This window comes from Tupaia chinensis, unplaced genomic scaffold (genome assembly GCF_000334495.1).
Source record: "Tupaia chinensis unplaced genomic scaffold, TupChi_1.0 Scaffold000052_1, whole genome shotgun sequence".
Classification (NCBI taxonomy): Eukaryota; Metazoa; Chordata; class Mammalia; order Scandentia; family Tupaiidae; genus Tupaia; species Tupaia belangeri.
The window spans coordinates 5877492-5898710 of record NW_006159510.1 but is presented as its reverse complement, the minus strand read 5'-3'; the positions used below and the strand labels follow the sequence as shown (position 1 = coordinate 5898710).

General features: G+C 52.3%; 1 protein-coding gene and 1 pseudogene across 1 annotated transcript in view; both read left to right on the top strand.

Moving 5' to 3' along the window:
- Window positions 1–6010, top strand: part of PRKAR1B (protein kinase cAMP-dependent type I regulatory subunit beta) — a 59744-nt gene extending 53734 nt beyond the window's left edge. Inside the window, exons 6-7 of the mRNA XM_006141364.2 lie at window positions 3093–3174; window positions 4604–6010. Coding sequence (XP_006141426.2) covers window positions 3093–3174; window positions 4604–4776 — 255 coding nt within the window. The 3' untranslated portion in view covers window positions 4777–6010. The remainder of the gene's footprint in view (window positions 1–3092; window positions 3175–4603) is intronic.
- A 3177-nt stretch (window positions 6011–9187) lies between these two features.
- On the top strand, window positions 9188–9563 carry LOC102500497 (SRA stem-loop-interacting RNA-binding protein, mitochondrial pseudogene; annotated as a pseudogene).
- The last annotated feature ends 11656 nt before the right edge of the window (window positions 9564–21219 follow it).

Sequence of the window (21219 nt, the reverse complement as noted above, 5' to 3'; positions counted from 1 at the left end):
GCGTGAGTTTAAGTCACCGGGTCCGGGACTCGAACCGCGGTTGACTACGTGGGAATCCAGCGACATAGCCATTATGCTAACTGCTGGTCCTGGTGTGAGTTTAAGCCACTGGGTCTGGGACTCAAACCATGGTCAACTACATGGGAGTCCAGCAACATAGCCATTATATCAACTGCTGGTCCTAGAAAGTAAAGTTTCTAGAACTTCAGGGAACCAGCAGTTAGCGTGATGGCTATGTCGCTGGACTCCCACATAGTCGACCACGGTTTGTGTCCCGGACCCGGTGGCTTAAAACTCACGCCGGGCGCGTGTGTGTGCGTGCCCAAGATCCCGAGAGGAGAATGGAGGAGAAGGGATTGTGGCGTGACCATCCCCCCTGGGGGGTGATTTCTCGCTTTCTGTCTCTATGTCTCTCTCTGTCTGTCTGGCGAGCGCACGCGCCCTACAGTGAAAATCTCTCCAAAAAAAAAAAAGTTTCTAGAACTTCAGAGAGTTTTCCCAGGAATGGGACAGACTTATGGAAGAAGTGGCTTCTTTTTTGTCTGCTGATGGACTTCAGATGGCGTGTAGTGGTCTACGGACCCACAGCAGCCTCTTTGCCATCTTGAGGACCTAAATGAGGGCAGGGCACCACTGACACTCCAGAGCAGAAGGCGAGGACTAGCCGGGGTCCCTGGCCCATCTCCAAGTTGCTGGGTCAGCCAGCCCCGAAGATCTCCTGCTGGTCTTCTGGTTCGGTGGATAAGTTGCTCTTATCAGCCTTTTGCAGCCTCAAGCTGGGTATTCTCTTATATGATTTCAAAGCTTCTGAACATTGTTCCAAGCCTGAGTTTCTCTGAGTAATTTTGTGAGCCAGAAGCTTTCAGATCATCCCCTAGTTCTGAGAGGGGAAAACGATCTCAGTTACAAGACTGTTAAAGAAAGGTACATGCACTAGATATGTCATGAGTAAAAAGATATAAATATGTAAGATAATTAGGTCAGGGCAGTGGGGTATCAGGACAAATAATGCCTCTTACCTTAGTTCTTGTGTATTAAGGGCTGACCTGTTCCAGGCCCTATCTAAGCACCACACCGGTTTCATCACACTGAGTTCTCTGAGCGGCAGCAACCTTAAAGACCTGCCCAGCCGAGGCTCGCCCTAGGGAGAAGGGAGGCAGGTGGCTTCAGAGCCCTCGACTGTTTGCCCCCAACCTGGGCAACCCCAGGACTCCATTCCTGTCCCTGGTGCCCTTGGCCCCTGGCCCCTGGGGACTCTGGGCCTGGGTCTGAGTCTGTGGGCACCTGGCCAAAGGCGTACTCTGGTCTCCCTCCCTGCCCGGGGTGGCGGCGGTGCTCGGTGAAGCAGTCTGTTGTTTACACGTCCTGCTCCATCCATCAGCTGGATTCATAAACACGACAGAGGCCTGGGAGCCGAGTGGCCCCATGGCCAGATCAGGGTCCAGAATAGGGGATCGCGCTCATAGGGGGCTGCCAATTGGTGCCTGGAGATTCCAGGCACGGCGGGCACCAGCAGGGTCTCTTGACCCGTGTCTCTCCCAGACTGTTGGGAGGTGGGGGTTACTCATTAACCTGGGGCACAGCCTGGCCGGTGCTTTACGAGGCCGGGTCTGGGTGAGCTGGGGTGAAGGGAGCCCACCTTGAGATGAAAATGTGCTCATTTCTGCTGAGCGAGTTGGTCCGACAGGGCGCAGGGCTGCTGGCCCGTCTGGGGCTGTGGATCAGTGGGCCTGGATATCTGAAGACCTCCACCTGCCTGGGCCTCAGTCCCCTCAGCTGTGCAACGGGACGGTGCCACCCTCATGTGTCTCACGCAGTGCAGTTCTGTAGTCCACAGGGCCCTGCCTCCGGGTTCTAGGGACGGGCGGAGGTCAGTGGGGAAGTTTGAGGCCGACTGTGTACAGGGGCGGAAGGGGGCGCTCAGCTGTGGCGCAACATTGTTTACTAACACCTGCTGGAGGTGTTCAGTAAAAACCAGCTGTTTCTGTTGGACGGTTTGTAGACCCCCACCTGCTCTCATCTTCACTGCAGTCCTATGAGGTGTACATGGGATGGCTCCTGGTTTACAGGTGAAGAAATTGTCTCAGGTAGAGAAAAGGTCTTGGCCAAAGTTACACAGAAGCCAAGATGGCTCCAGAGTCAGAACCTACCCTCAGCACGTGCACCCATACTCTCTGTGACACCCAGGGCCCTTCCAGGGACAAGTGGAGTGGAGACCTTCAGCCGCTCGGGCTGCCCTTTGGCGGGGTCCTGCCATCCGAAGGCGGGGTCTTTAATGCGTAACACATTCTGTGGCGGTGCTCTGTGATATTCTGCCCTATAGCCTGTGTGTTAATCATTGAGCCAGGCCAGTCTACAGACCCCCCCACCCCGCCACTTCCCTCTCTGGGGGTCAGCGGGGGCCAGACCACTGGGAGTGTGCGTGACCCTGAGACCACACTCCTCCCCACCCCTGGGAGTCCCCAGTGGGCTGGACTCACTCCCAGTCCTTGAGAGTTAATCAAGGTCGACTTGAAGTGTCGGTGCCCTTGACAAAGATACTGACCCCTTGGGAAACATACTCAGGGTCCTCCCAGTGCCGCATCTGCCGGCCAGGCAGTCACACCGGATGCTTGGTGAGTGCCTATTTCAGAGAGCTGCTGTGTGTCTGAACAGAAATAGGACAGGACCATGTGTCTGGGAGGGTGCATCTGGCCAGGCCACGTTGTCTGAGGTGCTCACACCCCACGGCCATATGTGCACCCACAAGGAAGGGAAACACCTGGAATTAAATTTAGAAATGGCAGCGGCCGCAGCAGAGTGGAAAGGGTCTGGTGGGCGGCAGGAATTTAGGTAGTGACTCCCCACATCTGTTTGCTCATTTCTGCCGAGCGAGTTGGTCTGACAGGGCTCAGGGCTGGGCCTGTCTGGGGCTGTGGATCAGTGGGCCTGGGTATCTGAATACCTCCACCTGCCTGGGCCTCAGTCCCACATGTGACTCCCTCAGTCTGCGACTCCCCCTGGGTGACCTCCAGCTAGCTTCTGGTGGTGCTCCCTCCCTGCAGCTGTGCCCCAGCCTGGCTCACTCTCACGTTGTCCCTTGGCCTCCTCAGGGCACGGCCTCCGTCCTCCAGCGCCGATCCCCCAACGAGGAATACGTGGAGGTGGGGCGCCTCGGGCCCTCCGACTACTTTGGTGAGTTGGATGGCCCTTCCCTCATATGACTGTGGCCATTTCATTTGGGGTCCCTGAAAGGACCCCAAGGTGAGGAGCTGTGTAGGGGTTTCCTGGGGGCTCTCAGGATGGGCCCTGTGGGGTACCTCAGCAAGTGTCCCCTTAAATTGAGGTCCTAGGACCAGATCTGAGATCTCAGAATTGACTCCAGGATTTGCCTACAGAGAGGGTGACCTTAGGTGAGGTGGCTTCCTGGGGCAGGTCCTAGGTGAGGGAGCAGAGGAGCCATCAACCACTCACATTCCTCTAGCCACCTGGACATACCTGGGCATACCTGGACACACCTAGACATTCCCATAGCTGGGGACACTGGGTCCTGAGGGAGGCCTTGACACACTTGGGCACACCTGAACATTCTCACAGCTGAGTGGGTGAGTCCTGGGCACACCTGCAGCATTCCTGGGCACATCTGGTCACACCTGGGCATTCCCATAGCTGTGTGGGTGAGTCCCGAGGGAGGTCTGGACACACTTGGAGCATTCCTGGGCACATCTGGGTACACCTGGGCATTCCCATAGCTGTGTGGGTAAGTCCTGAGGGAGGCCTAGATACATACACCTGGGGCATACCTGGGCACATCTGGGTACACTTGGGCATTCCCATAGTTGAGCGGGCTGGGTCCTGAGGGAGGCCTGGACGCACCTGGCGCATACCTGGGCACACCTGGACGTTCCCATGATTGGGCAGGCAGGGTCCTGAGGGAGGCCCAGACATACCTGGGCACACCTGGGCATGATCATAGCTGGGTGGGTTAGGTCCTGAGGGAGGCCTGGACACACCTGGGGCACATCTGGGCATTCCCATGGGGCACTGGGTCCTGAGGGAGGCCTGGACACACCTGGGGCACATCTGGGCATTCCCATGGGGCACTGGGTCCTGAGGGAGGCCTGGACACACCTGGGGCACATCTGGGCATTCCCATGGGGCACTGGGTCCTGAGGGAGGCCTGGACACACCTGGGCATACCTGGACATTCTCACAGCTGAGTGGGTGAATCCTGAGGGAGATCTGGACACACCTGGACATACCTGGGCACATCTGGGCACACCTGGGCATGCCCATAGCTGGGGGACTGGGTCCTAAAGGAGGCCCAGGCTGCACCACACAGTGCCAGCTGCACATAGGGTTGCCTGACGAAATGCAAGACAATGCCCAGCTCAATTTGCATTTCAGGTAGACAAAGAATAACCTGCTAGTTCAAGTGTATCCCAAATAGTTCACAGGACATACTTACACTACTTACTTATTTTTTCTTTTGTTTGAAGTTCACATTTATTTGGCATCCTGGTTGTTTACCCCAACAGCCTGGCTCTTGAAGGAAAGTAGTTTCCAGGGGGCCCTCAGTGTACCCCCAGGCCTGCTTCCTGACCACTTTCCCTTTGCCTTGCAGGGGAGATTGCACTGCTGCTAAACCGGCCCCGGGCGGCCACTGTGGTGGCCCGGGGACCCCTTAAGTGTGTCAAGCTGGACCGGCCCCGCTTTGAGCGTGTGCTGGGCCCCTGCTCTGAGATCCTCAAGAGGAACATCCAGCGCTACAACAGCTTCATCTCTCTCACCGTCTGAGCCCCTGCCGCAGCCCCGCCGCAGCCCTAGCTCCCCAGTGTGGTGGCTGCGTTATGCTCGTCTATCAGGGCAAGCAGGCCGGGGGGGCTGGTATCTCAGCAGCGGCAGGGACTGCTCCTTCCTCTGGACTCTTGGAAATAATCACCTTGTGCATTTCAAAAATAAAGGGCAAGTGGACAACATGCATCCCAAGACCAAGGAAGTGACGGTCCCAGGCCACAGGCCTCCCTCCTTGAGTTTACCTTAGGGGACCTACCCTGACCCCTGTGTGGAGACCAAGCTAACCCTGGGCTCCTGAGGAGGAGGAGGGGCTGCGACTGCCTTGATGGTTCTCTTCCCAGAACTGGTCCTGCAGATCCTGTGATGTGACCTAGACTTGGTCCGAGTGGGAGACAGACTGTGTGCAGCTGGGCCATCCCCAAAGGGACACTGGCTAAAGAGAGCAGACCCCCCACCACCCCCCTTCTCCCCAAGGGGCCCTGTCAGGGGTGCCTCTGGGTATTTATTAGGTTGATCCCTGCCTCTAACTGGAAGGCAAGCCAAGGCTCAGGATCAGGGGTCCTCACTTGGGGACCGTGACCCAGGTAGACCAGCATGAGGCCCACACTGGGAGATGGCATGATGTCAGTGGCTTGTCCCTATCTCTGCGGGATGTCCATCCAAGGTGGGCGGCACACTCAGCACTCACGGCAGGCCATGGTCTCCTTGCTGGCCGGACGCCCAGACAGGAAGGAAATGAGTTTGAGTTTGGGACTTTCCAATCCAGCGAGCCCTGCTCTGGGTGCTGCTCACTAAGAATCAGGGGAGCTATGAGCGAAGTCTGGCTCCATTTCTTTGTGAATGGGCTTCTTGGAGACCTTGTAAGGGAGAAGAGGGATTTCTTAAACATACTCTGGATAAACTTTTAAGAACCAGAGTCCCTTCTGAGCCATTCTCCAGCAGATCTGCCTGTTGTTGGACACAAGTCCCAGCTCCCAGTAAACCCGTGTAGTTCATTAGCCAAGCCTCTGAGGGGAAATGCATAAAAGTCAAGCCAACACACCTAGCTCAGCAGCTGACGTGTCGGCGGAAGTGTGTCTGCAGTCCAGTGGTGGTGAGGAGAGCTGGCCAGGCCCGAGAGGCTCATGGCAGCTCTGAGAGACCTGAAATATGCAGGGAAACCCCCAGCTGACCCGGTTCTGAACCTGCTGTGCACCTCCCGGGGGGAGGCTGTCCTTGGTTAGAGGTGACGCGGTACAGACCCCTCCCCCACCCAGCCCTGGCCTGTCACCTTGTCTTGCCTTTGCCCGTTGATGTCTCTGTGGACCTGTAAGCACTGCCCCTCTCTCTCGCTGCTCTGGATGCTGCATGAACTGTGGATATTAAATGTGCGGTGACGCACCTCTTCTTGACTTGGGAGGTTTTGGTCTGGAATCTTTTGTAGATAAGGAGGTGGGTTTTTTTTTTTTTTTTTGTTACTTTGCTTTTTTTTATTTTTGGTAAAATACACATAACAGAGGGATGGCATAATGGCTATGTAGCTGGATTCCCATGTAGTTGACTGTGGTTCGAGTCCCAGACCCAGTGGCTTAAACTCATGCCAGGCATGTGTGCATGCGTGCCCAAGATCCCAAGAGGAGACTGAAGGAGAAGGGATTGCGGGGTGGCCATCCCTTCTAGGGGGTGATTTCTCGCTTTCTATTTCTCTGTCTCTCTCTGGTGCACACACGCGCCCTATAGCAAAAACAACTCCAAAAAAAAAAAAAATACACATAACACAAAATTTACCATTTTAAAGTATGTAAGGAGTTTTCCAGGGATTCCTAGTTAAATTCATATTTTGAAAATCTATGCATGGATTTCTTTTGTTTACACCAATACACTTGCACTGTGATTCCATTCCTCATGAATTTTTGGAGGTGCCCTTGTGCAGTTCAGAGACATGGAGCACATTCCCATGCGCGGCCCTCACAGCCATCCATCTCCAGAACTCCGGATCTTCCCAAGCCAGAACTCAGCACTCATTAACCACTGGCTCTCCACCCGCTCACCCCCATCCCAGGCAGTCACCCTTCTGCACTTTATAACCCAATATCTACAGATCATTGTCGTGTCAACATTTTGATATAAATGAGGGTCCATACTGGCGGGACCATTGCCCATCCCTGGTGTCCAGTGGTGGCCGAGCCGCCAGGGACCCAGCATCTTGACTGCACTATAGGGGGCCCCGCTCACAGTCCCAGGGTGGCTGTTCCTTGTGGCTGCTCTCTGGGCCCGGAAGTGAACACCTGTTTCTGGGAGAGGTCATGTTTGGTCAGAGGCAGGGCCCATTTGACCTCTGGCCTCTTAAGAGCTGTAGCAAACTATGAAACTTGTACCAAAAAAAAAAAAAAAAAAAAAAAGAGCAATCCAAACAGAAGAGGTGGAACTGTGGTAGTGTGTGCCCTGCTGCTCTGGCACTGAGACAGGAAGATTTACAGTGTGATGGGACGCCAGGAACAGGAGGAGATCTTGAGGCAATTATTCTTAAACCTGACACTAAAAGCACAATCTTTAAAAGAGATATTTGATAAATTGGAATTCACTGGGATTAAAAACATTTGCCCTACAGAATAAGAGCTTGTAAAGTGATAAATTGGAATTCACTGGGATTAAAAACAAGAGCTTGAAAAAAAGACAAAAATCCAAACTGCAGATTGGGAGAAAATGTTGACAAGCCACATATCCCTCAAAGAACTAATATCTAGACTATGTATGAATGCTCAGAACTACAATAAAAAAGCAAATAATCCAATGCAAATATGAAGAGACATTTCACTGGAGAAGAGGTACAGATGGCAAATGAACTCATGCAAAGATGTCCAAGTCACTAGCCATGGAGGAAATGTAAATTAAAACCATAATATGACACAACCACACACTTAACAGGACGGCTAAAATAAAAAATAATGATAACACCCAATACTGGCAAGGATGCAAACAGGATCATTTATACATTTCTTATGGGAATGTAAAATAGCACAGCTGGAAACACTAGTTTGTTAAATAATAAAATAATAACAGTAGCTAAACTAAGCATGCAACTACTATGTAACTCCACAGTGCACTCCTGGGCCTTTATCCCAGAGAAATTTAGATATATGACATAAAACTTGCATACAAATGTTCATAGCAGAAGTCTTAGTTCATTTCCTGGGGCTATAACAGAACATCTGAGTCTGTGTAACATTGTGAGCAGGGATTTATTTGGCTCAGGGATCTGGAGGCTAGGAAGTCCAAGAGCATGGGACTGGCATTTGGCTAAGGCTTCTTCCACGGAGGAAGGCAGAAGGGCAAGAGTACAAGAGTGAAAGAACGCATCCTTTTCAACAGGAACTCACACCCACAATAGCTAGCCACTCCCATAATAATGTTATTAAGCTATTCATGAGGCAGAGCACCATGATCTAATCACCTCTTAAAGGTCTCACCTCTTAGTATCGTTACAATGGCAATCACATTTTCATTTATTTATTTATTTGTTGCAATTTTTCAAGCTACTGGGTCCAGGACTCAAACTGTGGTTGACCATGTGGTAATCCAGCACCTTAACCATCATGCCACCTGCTAGCCTGGCAATTAAATTTCAACATGAGTTTTGGAGGGGACAGACTTTCAAACCATAGCAGCAGCTTTATTCATATAGCCTCAAACTGGAAATAACCCTAATGTCCTTCAATGGGTGAAGCAGATTGTGGTACATCCATACATTGGAACACTACTCAGCACAAAAAAGGAATAAACTATCGATGCACCCAACAGCCTGTATAGAATTGCCAGAGTGCTGAGTGGAAGAAGACAATCTCCAAAGGTAACTCACTGTATAATGCCATTTCTACTGCAGTCTTGAAATGATGAAAATCATAGAAATGGAGCCCGGGCTCAGGAGGAGGTGGGTATGGCTATAAAAACGCAACAGGGAAATCCTTGTGGTACGGAAGTCTTGCACCTTGATGTGGTAATGTCAAAATCCTGGTTGTGGTCTTGTGCAAGGTGTTACCAGTGAAGGAACCTGGTAAAAGGTAAAGCCTGGCTCTCTGTATTTTAACTAAATGGACAAAAAGAAAGAGGCAGAATTTGAATTTAGTTTAGCCTTCCATCCATTCGTTCAATGTCCTTGAGGAATCATTTACATACGCTCAAATGCACTCACTTTTCATGTGCTATTGGATGACTTTGGACAGGCAATCACATCTGGGTAGGTAGTACCACAATCAAGACATGGAACATTGGGCCAGCAGGTGGTGTGGTGGTTAAGGTGCTGGACATTGCCACATGGCTGACCACGTTTCGAGTCCAGGACCTGGTGGCTTGCTTTCTCACTTTCCTTCTCTCTGTGTGTCTGTCTGTCTCTGGTCAAATTAAAAAAAAAAAAAAAATGAGAGAGGTTTTGGGGGTTGCGACCCTAGAGCACAGAGGTCCTTAGTTTGAAAATGGCGGCCTCGGCAGTAAGGGCAACCGTGGCATTGTGAACGGGTATTAGTCGTCCCATTGCTTTTGTCAGAAAGATTCCTTGGACCGCAGCGGCGAGTGAGCTGAGAGAGCACTTTGCACAGTTTGGGCATATACGAAAGTGCACTGTACCTTTTAGTAAAGAGACTGGCTTTCGCAAAGGTATGGGTTGGATTCACTTTTCCTCAGAAGAAGAACTTCAGAATGCACTACAACAGGAAAATCATATTATTGATGGCGTAAAACTCCACGTTCAAGCTCGAAAACCCAAAGTTTATCGAGGGAATCAAACATCGGATGAAGAGAAAGATTTCTGAGACTGGGGATATATACTCTATAGAATACTATCCCTCCATAAAAAAAAAAAAAAAGAAAAAAAAAAGGATAAATAAAATAAAATAAAAATTCTTTAAAAAAAAAAAAAAAAGACATGGAACATTTACATACCCCAGAAGGTTCCTCATATCCTTTGCAGCCAGTTTTCCTCCTCCTGCCCCTGGCAACTGCTGCCCTGCTTTCTGCCACTTCTGGTTAGTTTTGTATGTTCCAGACCTCCATATAAATGGAATCGCACCCACACAGTATGTTTTGTTTTGTTTTTGTTTTTGTCAGAGGGCAGGTGTGATCCCTAGAGACAGACAGAGAGAGGGGGAAATGGAGAAAGAAGCATTCCCTAATGGGGCATGGCATACCGCAACCCCTTCTTCTCCGTTTTTCCATCCTGTCAGGATGTGGGACATGCACACATGTGTGGTGTCATGTTTTTCAAGGGTCTGGGTCTAGGATGTGAACTGCACAGTTGGCCACATGGCATCCAGCTTGGTTAACCACTAGGCTGGTTTTTGTTTTTGTTTTTGTTTTGTTTTTAATTCCCCTAGAGGGCACTTGCATTTGACAGACAGAATGAGATAAGGTACCCTTTAATGAAGTATGGTCATGCCTCATTTCTTTTTACTCCATTTTTCATTCCCACCAGAATTTGATGTGATTTTCAAGCCATTGGGCCTGGACTTGAACCATGCTCAGTCATGTAGGATCCAACTCCCCACGCACAGGCATAACCTCTATTCTACAGGATTGGCCAAGTTCGTCCTCTTCTGTGTCTGAGTTCTTTCACTCAGATTAACGTTGCTGATATTCACTCACCTTGTGGTTTATTGCTGATGGATATGCCACAGTGTGTTGCTCCATTTACATGTTAACGTTTGTGTTTGTTAACAGCATTTAGCTATTATGCAGACATGTCTTCACTTCCTTGTGTCAATACTGAGGCAGGGAATGGCTAGGCTGTATAAGTGTGTGCTTTAATCTCGTGAGAACTTGCCAAGCCGTTCTAAGTACCTGCACCATTTCACATTCCTATCAGCAAGGTGGGACAGTTACCTGTCTACACCCTCACTAACACTTGGTATTATCAGTCCTTCTGATTGTAACTTTTCTAATAGGTGTATAGTAGTATTTCACAGTGTTTTTGGTTTTTTTTTTTTTTTTTGAGAGGTTTTTGCTATAGGGCTCTTGCACTCGCCAGAAAGAGAGACAGAGAGACAGAAAGCAAGAAATCACCCCCTGAGGGGGAAGGCCATGCTAAAATCCCCTCTCCTCCATTCTCCTCTCGGGACCTTGGGCACACGCGCACACGTGCATGGTGTGAGTTTAAGCCACCAGGTCTGGGACTCAAACTGTGGTCTACTACGTGGGAATCCAGTGACATAGCCATTATGACAACTGCTGGTCCCCACAGTGGTTTTAATTTGCATTTCCTGTTGATGAGGAGGTGGAGTATCTCTTCATGCCTGTATTGGCTGCAAACCTTCTTTTGTGAAATATCTGTTTAAATCTTCTGCACATTTATAAAAATTGGGGCTTTCATTATTGCTAGGCTGTAAAATTTTTTTAATATATATTCTGGATAAAAGTCTGTCATCAGATACATGTGTGACAAGTTTTTTTTCCCATCCATGGACTGCCTTTTCATTTCTGAAATTATATCTTCTAAATAGCAAAAGTTTTACATTTTAAAAGTAATTATTTTCTTTTATTATTATTATTTGTATTTTTAATTTGCTATAGGACATGTGTGTTCACCAGAGAGTGAGAGAGAGAGAAGAAAAGTGAGAAACCAAACTGCCAGATCTGGGACTCGGTTGGCCACGTGGGAGTCCAGTACGTCAACCACCATGCCACATGCTGGCTCCGAACATTTGACATTTTTATAGAGTCCAATTTATCCATTAAAAAAATACTTTGTGTTTTGATTCCTTTAAAAAACCATTGCCTATTCCAAGGTGGCCAATTATGTTTATGAAAGTTCTGATGTGCACCTGGCACTGACCTCAACCCTAGAGAAACAGCAGAAAATCACTGCTCGGGGAATGACATTGCAGTAGGAGTACCCTTTCTTCTGTCCTGAGGCCCCACTGGTGCCCCTAGCACACACCCAGAGAAAAACCCTATAGAGCCCCATCCAAGTTTCCCTCTGCCATTGCTGAGTAATCTTGGGCAAATCCCTTGACATCTCTGTGCCTCAATTCTCTTCTCCAAAATAACCTAGAGATGTACCCGCACTCCAAATATATCTAGAAGGGAACAAAGTGGCTTATAAGTTTCTCCTTTTCATGGGGTTCAGTGGTGTGAGTCAGATCAAGCTGGCCTGAGACCATCCTATCCCTAGAGAAATTGAGGCTGCCCTGCCTTGGGGAGCCAGCACAGAATCCCTGGTCACCCACCCTCTGGACCAGGTGGGAGGCTGTGCGGTTGCTCTGTGAAAGGGACAGATGAGGAACCTGAGGCTCAAGGGTAAAGAGCGTTTGCAACGGGAAATTCTGCTCCTGGGCTGGCCTGGTACAGCAGACCCTGGGCTCAGGAGTGAGTTCTCAGGACCTGGCTGGGGTCACTGAGGTCATCCAGGACCAGAACCCCAATACCAATTCCCTCTGGCCTCTTGCTGGCCACAGGGCTGGGCCCTGCAATTCCCTTCTGTGGGCAGTTTGCTTACTCGGGAGAATGAGGACCCACATACAGGTTCATCTTGGGGCCAGAACCCAGCAGGTGGTCATAGGTTGACTTTTTCTTCTTCTTCTTTTCTCTTTTTAAATTCTGACTATTCTAGACAGAGTGGCTTTGTCTGGAGCTGTTCTGGGTTCTACACCCAGCCCTTTTCAATATGAGTCTTGAATATGGATTGCTCTGAGCCTCAGCTTCCCCATCTGTAAAATGGGCATAATGACTCATTTGTGAAACTAGATGCTTACTGGCAGGAAGAGGCTGCCAGGACCCTTGACAGGGTCCTGGGCTACACATACCCTGCTGGAATGAACGGTCTTCAGTGGTTGACTGTGGTCAGGGCCCCTCCATACCGAGGACAGTTGTAGCCTCACCCGCCCTGCTCAGGGTGGCTGAATCAGACGGGCATGTGGTGACTCACTTTGAGGTCAGGCAGTTCCCTCCTAGGGTCCCTGGCTGCCACACAGGGGAGGTGGGCAGGCCCTACTGCACAGGCCTGGGTGGGGGTGATTCATGTCTGGGAGCCGGGGCTGAGAAGCCCTTATGGAAATGACTCTGGGCATCCCGGTCCTCCCCATAGCAACCACAGTTGATCAAGAGGGCCCTGAACTGAGACTCAGATCCAGACGGGTCCCTGGGGCCTGCCCTTGCTTCGTCAGAGTCCAGCCCAACCAGCCCCCCTTCCAGGAAGCCTTTCCTGATGCCACCCACTGTGCTGGCCCCTCTCCTCTTTGACTGCTCTTGCTTCCTGGGATGAAACCAAATTAGGTAGTTGGTGACTAACATTTTTGCCCAGCTCCACCTCCAGCTGGTCAAAAGGTTTCCCTCCCTCTTCCACTAGGGGTCTTCCACTAGCCTCTCTGTGGCTGGTCTCTGAGCATCCCAGATGACAGACAAATGCCTTAATGGATACAACTTGTCCTTGGTCTGGTTTGCAACTGCTGCGTGTATCACCCCAAAACCTAGTGGCATGAAATAACCGTGACTGTATTATCTAACAGATTCTGCAGGTGAAAACTTCAGATAGGAACAACAAAGGTGGCTTGTCTGCTCCTTGACGTTGGGGGCCTCAGATGGGTAGACCTGAAGTCCAGGCCCAGTCGGGCTCCCTTCATGGAGTGCCCATGCCAGGCCTCCTTGGTAGCATGGGCTTCCTCACAGCATGGCAGCCTCTGCAGAGTCAGAGGCTGCAGGCTCCAGAAGCAGGCTGGCTCCAGACAGCCAGGTGTAAGCTGTGTGGCCTTTTGCGATCTGGACTCAAAAGCTGCATCACATCACCTCCAGCACATTCTACGTCGATGCAGCTTCATCTACCTGGATCACAGGGACACAAACCCTACCTGCTGATAGAGAAATAGCAAAGCATTTGTGGTAAGGTTTTAAGTGACCAGGACCCCCCAGTTATCAGACATCCCTCCTACGGTCTGTGACTGCTGATCGGTCAGCACCAGGTGTGTGTCTCTCCAGCATAGGGACCTTATAGGTCTTGTCCACAGCTGTCCCCGCTAGTCCCAAGAGCAGAATCATGCACACAGTGGGCATTCGAATGTTCATTGAATGAATGCATGATCCACTCTAAACCTCAACAAAAGCTCTAACAGAGGCAGCTTAGATCAGAATGAATCGAACTGCTGTTCTGAAGAACTCCAGAGATCTTACATGGGGTGGGGAAATAGGCACCCAGAAACAGAAGGACATCATAGGTCACTGCAGGGTGCCAGAGCTGAGGCTGGAACTCACCCAGGCCTCCCAGGTCCAGTGTAATTCCCCTAAGCTACACATATCAGAAGGAAAGTGTCACTTGGCTTTTGGTCGGATTATCATTTTTTCCAAACACTCTCAGACAGATTTTGCATGCTTCATTTTCATTTTTTTTTACTTCAAGGAAAGAATGCTGATCATACATCAAAACTCCTAGCAACTCCCATGTCTACGTTTTTTCTATAGACCCAATAACTCACAACGGGAAAACTGTGCATTTAGATCATTCTTGGGTAATGAAGCCAGTGTATAGTGCTCCTATCTGAGTGTGCTATTCTTACACACTGGCCTCTCTGGGGTGCGAAACTCTGCCAGGGGCTGGGGGAAAACTGAGCTTGGATGCTCTGGGATGCTAAGGTGGGTGGGGCCACGCTGGACCAAGGGTCCTTTGGGAGGTGGGGGCAGGGTGCGTGTCCAGGACATAGCACCCTCTCTGAGCTGGGTAGAGCTTGGGCCCACGTCATTTCCTCTCCCAGTCGTCAGTACATCCCCGGCCCAGGATCGCCCTGCTCCCTGTCCCCACAGCCCGGGTCTGTCTGCCTCGGGTTCCCTTTCTCCCACCTTCACGGCCACCACCCTAGTACAGGCCCCAAGGTTGCTTGTCACCAGCCCCCTACTTTTCTTAGTCCTAGTCCCCCACTTGTCTTTTTTTTTTTTTTTGGAGAGTTTTTTGCTATAGGATGTGCCCACTCTCCAGAGAGACAGAGAGACAGAAAGCGATAAATCACCCCCCTGGGGGATGGCCACGCCGCAATCCCTTCTCCTCCATGCTCCTCTTGGGATCCTGGGCACACATGCACACATACCCGTCGTGAGTTTAAGCCACTGGGTCCGGGACTCAAACCATGGTTGATTACATGGGCGTTCAGCGACATAGTTACTACGCTAACTGCTGGTCTCCCCCCACCTGTCTTTACAGTCCAGGCTACACTGGGTGCTGGGAGCCTTCAGAGATACAGACCCACATAGGCCTGTCTCCTACGCACACTTGATCTCAGCATCCCTGGCTCCTTGTCCTCCCGGCTTCCTCTGACAGCCGGGGCAGGGCCTCTTGGTTCCCCTTCCCCTTCCCAGTGTGCTCTTTTGTTTTCCTCTGCTTGCTCCCCAATTCTGCACCCCACCTAGGACCCTAGAGATCCCGTCTGTCTTTCTCTCTACTCTTGCCAAGGCCTAGCACCAGTGGTAGGCAATCCAGAGATACGCATATGCAGGAAAAAATAAACAGAGGTGTCATCTTGGGCCTTGGGAGCAAGGCCTAAGTCCAGAACCTGTGGGGTGCAGGGGTTGGAGCATCTTATCCCATTGGGCTGCTGAACTGGAAGGCTTAGCCACACACACCCCCAGCAATGGGGTTCCAGCAGCTTTGGGCTGGGAGGTGAAAGGAAAGTTCCTGAGGCTCAGAATCCAGAACTTGGGAAGTGAGGCCAGGGATATTCTGGAATCAAATGCAACCTGCCTGTGGGGATTGAAGCCTTCCTTCTGCGGGGGACTCGCTGGTCCTTCTCATGTAGTGGGTACTCCATAAACAGGGTGCTGAGCTCATGGACCCCCAGGGATGCTTGGCTTGCTGGAAGGGTGGGAGGAGCTGGCACTGGGGTAGGCCGAGGCATGGTCTGGGACAAGGCAGCTCCAGCCGTGGACACTCTGTGATATGCGAGGGGAGGACGGTGGAAGGGGCACCATGTCCAGGACTGTTTCAGCTGAGTTACTGGGAAAGGGTGTGTTGGTCCCTTCCACAAGGAGGAGGCTCCTTGGCAGGGGGCTCCCAGGAGCTTCAAGAGGTGCCCGGAAGTGTGAGCCTTTATCCCAGCAACAAGGCTGCTGGAGGTGCAACTTCGAACGAGGGTGGATGTTCCATGGAGAGGTGGCCCTGATGCCACTGGTAAGGTGAGGCTGTCCCCTTACTGCTTGGTTGGCTCACCCACTTGTTCATTTATGTATTCAGCAAACCCTCAGGGGCTGGGGAACCTCATTCTCTAAGCCCTTTCCTCAGACTCTGGCCCTCCTGTTCCCACTCAGGCCTCTTCTTGGCCCTGTAGCTGGGTCGGGTTCAGCCTGAGCTTGCCCCAACCAGGCCTGCCTGTCACTGGGCCATAAAACCCTCCTGTTTGTGGGCGGGTCCCTTTCCCCACCACCGTGGAACCTAGCCAAGATCTTCCCTAAAGGGCGGTTGGGTCTTCTCCAGGAGTCTCTGCACAGCCAGGCAGGGCAGGCGCCTGGAGGCCCGTTGAACAAACCCAGTGGGGTGGGAGCCGTGTGGTGCAGTGGGCAGCACCATGGGGATTCACGGCCCTTGGTGCCATGTGCTGGCTGCCTGAGCTTGAACAGCGGCTGGACTCCTCAGGCCCAACTCTACATGCCCTGCTGGCCCCTGCACATCGTTAGGTGATTGGGTGCAGCCGCCAACCCTGCACAGCAGCGACCTGGCCTTGAGGCCACTGACCCATCCATTTCTAGTCTGAGAATTGGGGAGAGTGTGGGGCCGGAGAGAGAGCCATCACAAAGGACCCTGGACACCTGCCGTCAGCAAGCTGCATGAAAAACACATGGGGACCAGCAGTTGGTGTAATGGCTATGTTGCTGGACTCTCATGTAGTCCATTGCGGTTCAAATCCCAGACCCGGTGGCTTAAACTCACACTGGGTGCGTGTGCGTACGTGCCCAAGATCCTGAGAAAGGAATGGAGGAGAAGGGATTGAGGTGTGGTCATCACCCTGGGGGGTGATTTCTCACTTTCTGTCTTTCAGTCTCTCTCTGTCTGTCTGGCGAGTGCATGCACCCTACAACAACAAAAAAGAACTCTCCAAAAAGAAAAAGAAAAGGAAAGAAAGGAAAAACACTTGGAGCACTGGGGCAATTGTGCGGGTGCTCACAGGCCCCTCCTGCAGGTAGGTAGCCAGGTGGGGAACTCCCTGCACCACACCCTGCCCTCTGGGAGCTCCTCTCCAGGGGAGCAGCAGGACAGGACACACTGGAGGAAGCAGGGCATTCCGGAGCACCCTAAGAAAACAGCCTCTGTGGGGGCAGGGGCAGTGCTGGCAGGAAGGAGGCCAGGGGGTGGCACTCGAGTCCAGGCACAGAGTGCTGCTCCCAAGGCCAGGTGAGCGGATGGCTTCTGATCACACGTGTGGGCAGGTGGTGCTGGTGTGCTCTTGCTGTCTCAGGAGGTAGGTACCAGCCCAGCCCTCACCCCAGGTTCCTCCGGAACTGCCCCCTGCCGGCTGCAGACCCGGCCAGGAGCCTGGCTTCAACAGGACACCAGGTATGGAGGCCTCTGCTGGGTCCCCCAGGGTCAGTGGGAAAGGGGCTTCTGGGGCTCTCCTCAAAGCCATACTGGTTCAGCTCATAGCCTTCCCCAAGAGTGCACCCCTCCAGCTGCAGCAACCCTCCAAGTCAGCGGGTAGACTGACCCCACACCCGCGTTGCTGCGGTGGGGCAGCAGGGACCAAGTCTCGGATGTCCGAGAGCCGTGTGTGAGGGGGGGAGAGAGGGGGAAGCTTGGGCCCCTTTGCTCTGAGGAGTCAAAGGCCTCATGTGGTGGGTGGGGGGTGACAGCTATAAAGGAAGGCGAGTCACCCCTCGAGGGTGTCCGTGATGTTGCCTGGGAGGTGAGGCCATCACCCTCACCACTTCGTCCTCGCTTACTCATTCATCCCATTGTTTGGGCTCACCCTCTGAGCTCCTTCCCCAAACCCTGCCCTCCTGATTGCACTCAGACAGCTTCTTGGCCCTGAAGCTGGTTGGGGACCCAACCTGGGAGAGCCATGGTCATTCCGAGCTGACCAATGGCCATTGGCATTTGTCTGGTTGGTCTTGAGGATGGCTCCTGGGAACCCATCTCTGGAGGGCGTGTGAGCCAAGGCACGAGGCCAGCCTGAGGACGGGGAAGGAAGAGGTGGGGAGGGCAGGGCTGCAGGATGGAGGGGGAGCCAGCCTCATCTGGACTCTGGCCTGCTTGAACACCTTTGGGCCACACCCACCTGTTCAGCCTCCTGTTGGGGCCACAGCCTTGGGAAAGGCAGGCCGGGAGCTGGGGCTAGACAGGCTGGGAGGAGCCTCTAAAGTGAAGGGGGTGGGAGAGGGCCTTGGAAACCTTCGAATACCACCCTCCTCTGCCCCCCAGGAATACTAGAGCTGGGCAGGCAGACGGGATGGGCAGAGAAACTGAGCTGGGGCTGCCCCTTCCTCCAGGGAGGCCACGAGGAAAGCAGGAGGCCCTCCTCAGCCACTTCCTGAAGCTAGAAACCCAGAAGACAGAAATAACACTCAAGGAGAACTCGAAGATTCAGAGGAGGCAGGGCCTTGGGCAGCTGGGGCTGCCCATCACCATCTGACCCCTGCCTGGGCATCAGCAGCCATTGGTCTCAGACCTTTCTCCCAAACCTCAGGGTGGCTCAGAGGGAAAGCTGGGGGCCTTGCATTTCCCCATCAGGTGGGTTTAGGGGTGAGATTCTTTTTCTTTTTCGTTTTAAACTTACAGAAATGCATTTGGCATTGAAACAATATAGCTTCATCTGAACAATTTGGGTTTATATAAAATGTATTAGATAATATTCATGAATGGAGTTTGAATTTTAACTTTATTTTTAATTTTTTAAAACAATTTTATACATTCGGGACCAGCAGTTAGCGTAATGGCTATGTTGCTGGACTCCCACATAGTTGACCATGGTTCGCGTCCCGGACCCGGTGGCTTAAACTCACGCCAGGCGCGTGTGCATGCGTGCCCAAGATCCTGAGAGGAGCATGGAGGAGAAAGGATTGCGGCGTGGCCATCCATCCTTCCTGGGAGGTGATTTCTTGCTTTCTATCTCTCTGTCTCTCTCTATCTGTCTGGTGAGCACAAGCGCCCTATAGCAAAAATCTCTCAAAAAAAAAATTATACATTTAATCACTATACATTTATGGGGCACAGAAGGGGCGAGATTCTTGCAAACACTTCTCCCTGCCTGGGAAGGTACCCGAGGACTCCCAGATTCTTTGGCCTGTGGGCTGCTCTGGCCCAGCTGGGTCAGGAAGTGAGGGGCTGGCATCAGAGAAAAGGGGACTGGGAGGGCAGGAGGAGGGGGGAGGGAGAGAGAGCAGTGGAAGGGGAGGGGAGGAGGAATTGAAAGCACATTCCAGACTGATGACACAGCCCAGCGGCTGCAGGGCAGGGGAGGGACTGGGCTGAGCTGCCCTTCTCAGGAAGGTCCCTGGGATCCAGCTCCCCTGAGAGGGAGATAAGATGGGTGGGGTCTGGCTGGAAGAGAAGGGAAAATTCTTGGCTTGTGAAGAGCTGCTGCTGGCTGCTGTCCTTCAAGGCCCAGCTCAAATGCCACCTCTTCCCTGAAGCCTTCTCAGATTTCCCCTTGTCCTCTCGAACCAGGGCGCCCCTGGCTTTATTCTGTCTCTGGTCAGGCATGGGCAGGATTCCTGAAGGGGAAGGGTTGTGGCCTGGACCCTTCTGGCCCAGGTCCTCAGTAGCTCAGTGCACCTGCTGTATACCTGGGAGCCTAAGGTGGGCACAGTGGAGTGGCACACTCACTAACTGGCTTTAAGGGCAGACCCTCAGGATGCCTTGGCAGTGGTTCCCTCTGAGTCAGGTGGGGGATCTCCCTGCTCCACACCGGGCTGCCTGGAGTGAAAGGCAGGGGAGTGGCGTGTGTGGCAGGCCTTGTGGTACTAAGCAGCACTCATGCCGGCGTTATTTTGAGGTCCCTGAACTAGCTCTTTCACTCCTCCTGCCCACTGAGTGCAGGTCCTCTCATCTCTATTACACAGCTAAGGAAGATGAGGCTCAGAGAGGTTAAGGACCTTGCCCAAGGTCACACAGCCAAGGGGTAGTAGGTGCAGACCCTGGCAGTCTGGCTCTGCAGGTGTTCAAGCCACTGGGCTGGGTGGGAGGTTTGGAGCAGGGTGTAAGGCATTTTCTTCTGAGTCCTGTGGAGGATACAGAACAGGAAAGGGAGTCCTGGGGGCTTTCTCCACCCAGGGGGACAGCATCCTGCCTCTCTGCCTGCTCCTCAGAAACCATGTGGGCAGCGACAGCACTGGCCCCTGCGCCAGGGCTGGGAGGGCTCACATCACTCTTGCAAGAGCTGCAGGCCAGGGTAGGCTCCTTGTCCCCACTCACAGGTCGCTCTGTGTGGCTCGTCATCCTCTTCCACGCTGGTAGGGCCGTCTGACTGAGAGAAAGTTCCCAAATGGTGGGTTAGGACTTTATTGATTCAGCTATAGGGCATGTACACTTCCCAGAGAGAGAGTGAGAAATCGCCTCTCAGGGGGATGGCCACGCCACGATCCCTTCTCCTCCACTCTCCTCTTGGGATTTTGGGCAGGCACACGCACGCACCTTGCATATTTTCTGAGCCGCTCACGGTCTCACAGTCGGCCCTGTGAGATCCAGCCACCTCATCCACCGCACCACTGGCCGGCCCTCAGGAGGGGTACTTTTAGACGTGTTCTGTGGAGAAGTCAGAGTTGGAACTGTGCCCTCGGTTGCTGAGCCGCCCCTATCCACAGAATGCCATGGCCTCTCTGGGGTTCTAGGATCTTTGGTGGATGCTCAGTGGTGCCCTACAGTTCCTGGAGGGCCCTCACACCGTTCACCCCCTCTCACTGTGCCAGGCTGCCCAGGAGGAGCTGAGCGAACAGGCCATTCTGAAAAGTGACAGTGGGCAGCCCTGCCTCCCAGGAGCTCTCAGAGACTGAGTCTGCAGGCTCTGGGCCCAGACCAGACCTAGACCCGGAGACACTAATGGGCCCCAGTAGGCTTTTCTGTCCACATTAGCTTGGCGGACAAGAAGGTGGGTGGGGAAGAGAGAATTATTTATAACCTGTTATCTGCCTATTTAAGGCAGGGCCCCAGGCTGGCGGGAAGGTGACTTTGGGAGCCATGTCCCCCCCACCCCCCTGAGGGAGGCAGCCCTGATGGTTCAGGTGAATCCACCTGGATTAGGCCAAGCACTGATTCTCGCAGGGGGGGGGAGGGCTCTCCCAGCATCTTCTGGTGAACCTTCCCCATCCTTGGGAGCTACTGGGTAATTTCAGAGCAGAGGCTGACCTGGCTGGTTTAGGTTTTCTCTTCTTTTTTCTTTTCTTTTCTTTTCTTTTCTTTTCTTTTCTTTTCTTTTCTTTTCTTTTCTTTTCTTTTCTTTTCTTTTCTTTTCTTTTCTTTTCTTTTCTTTTCTTTTCTTTTCTTTTCTTTTCTTTTCTTTTCTTTTCTTT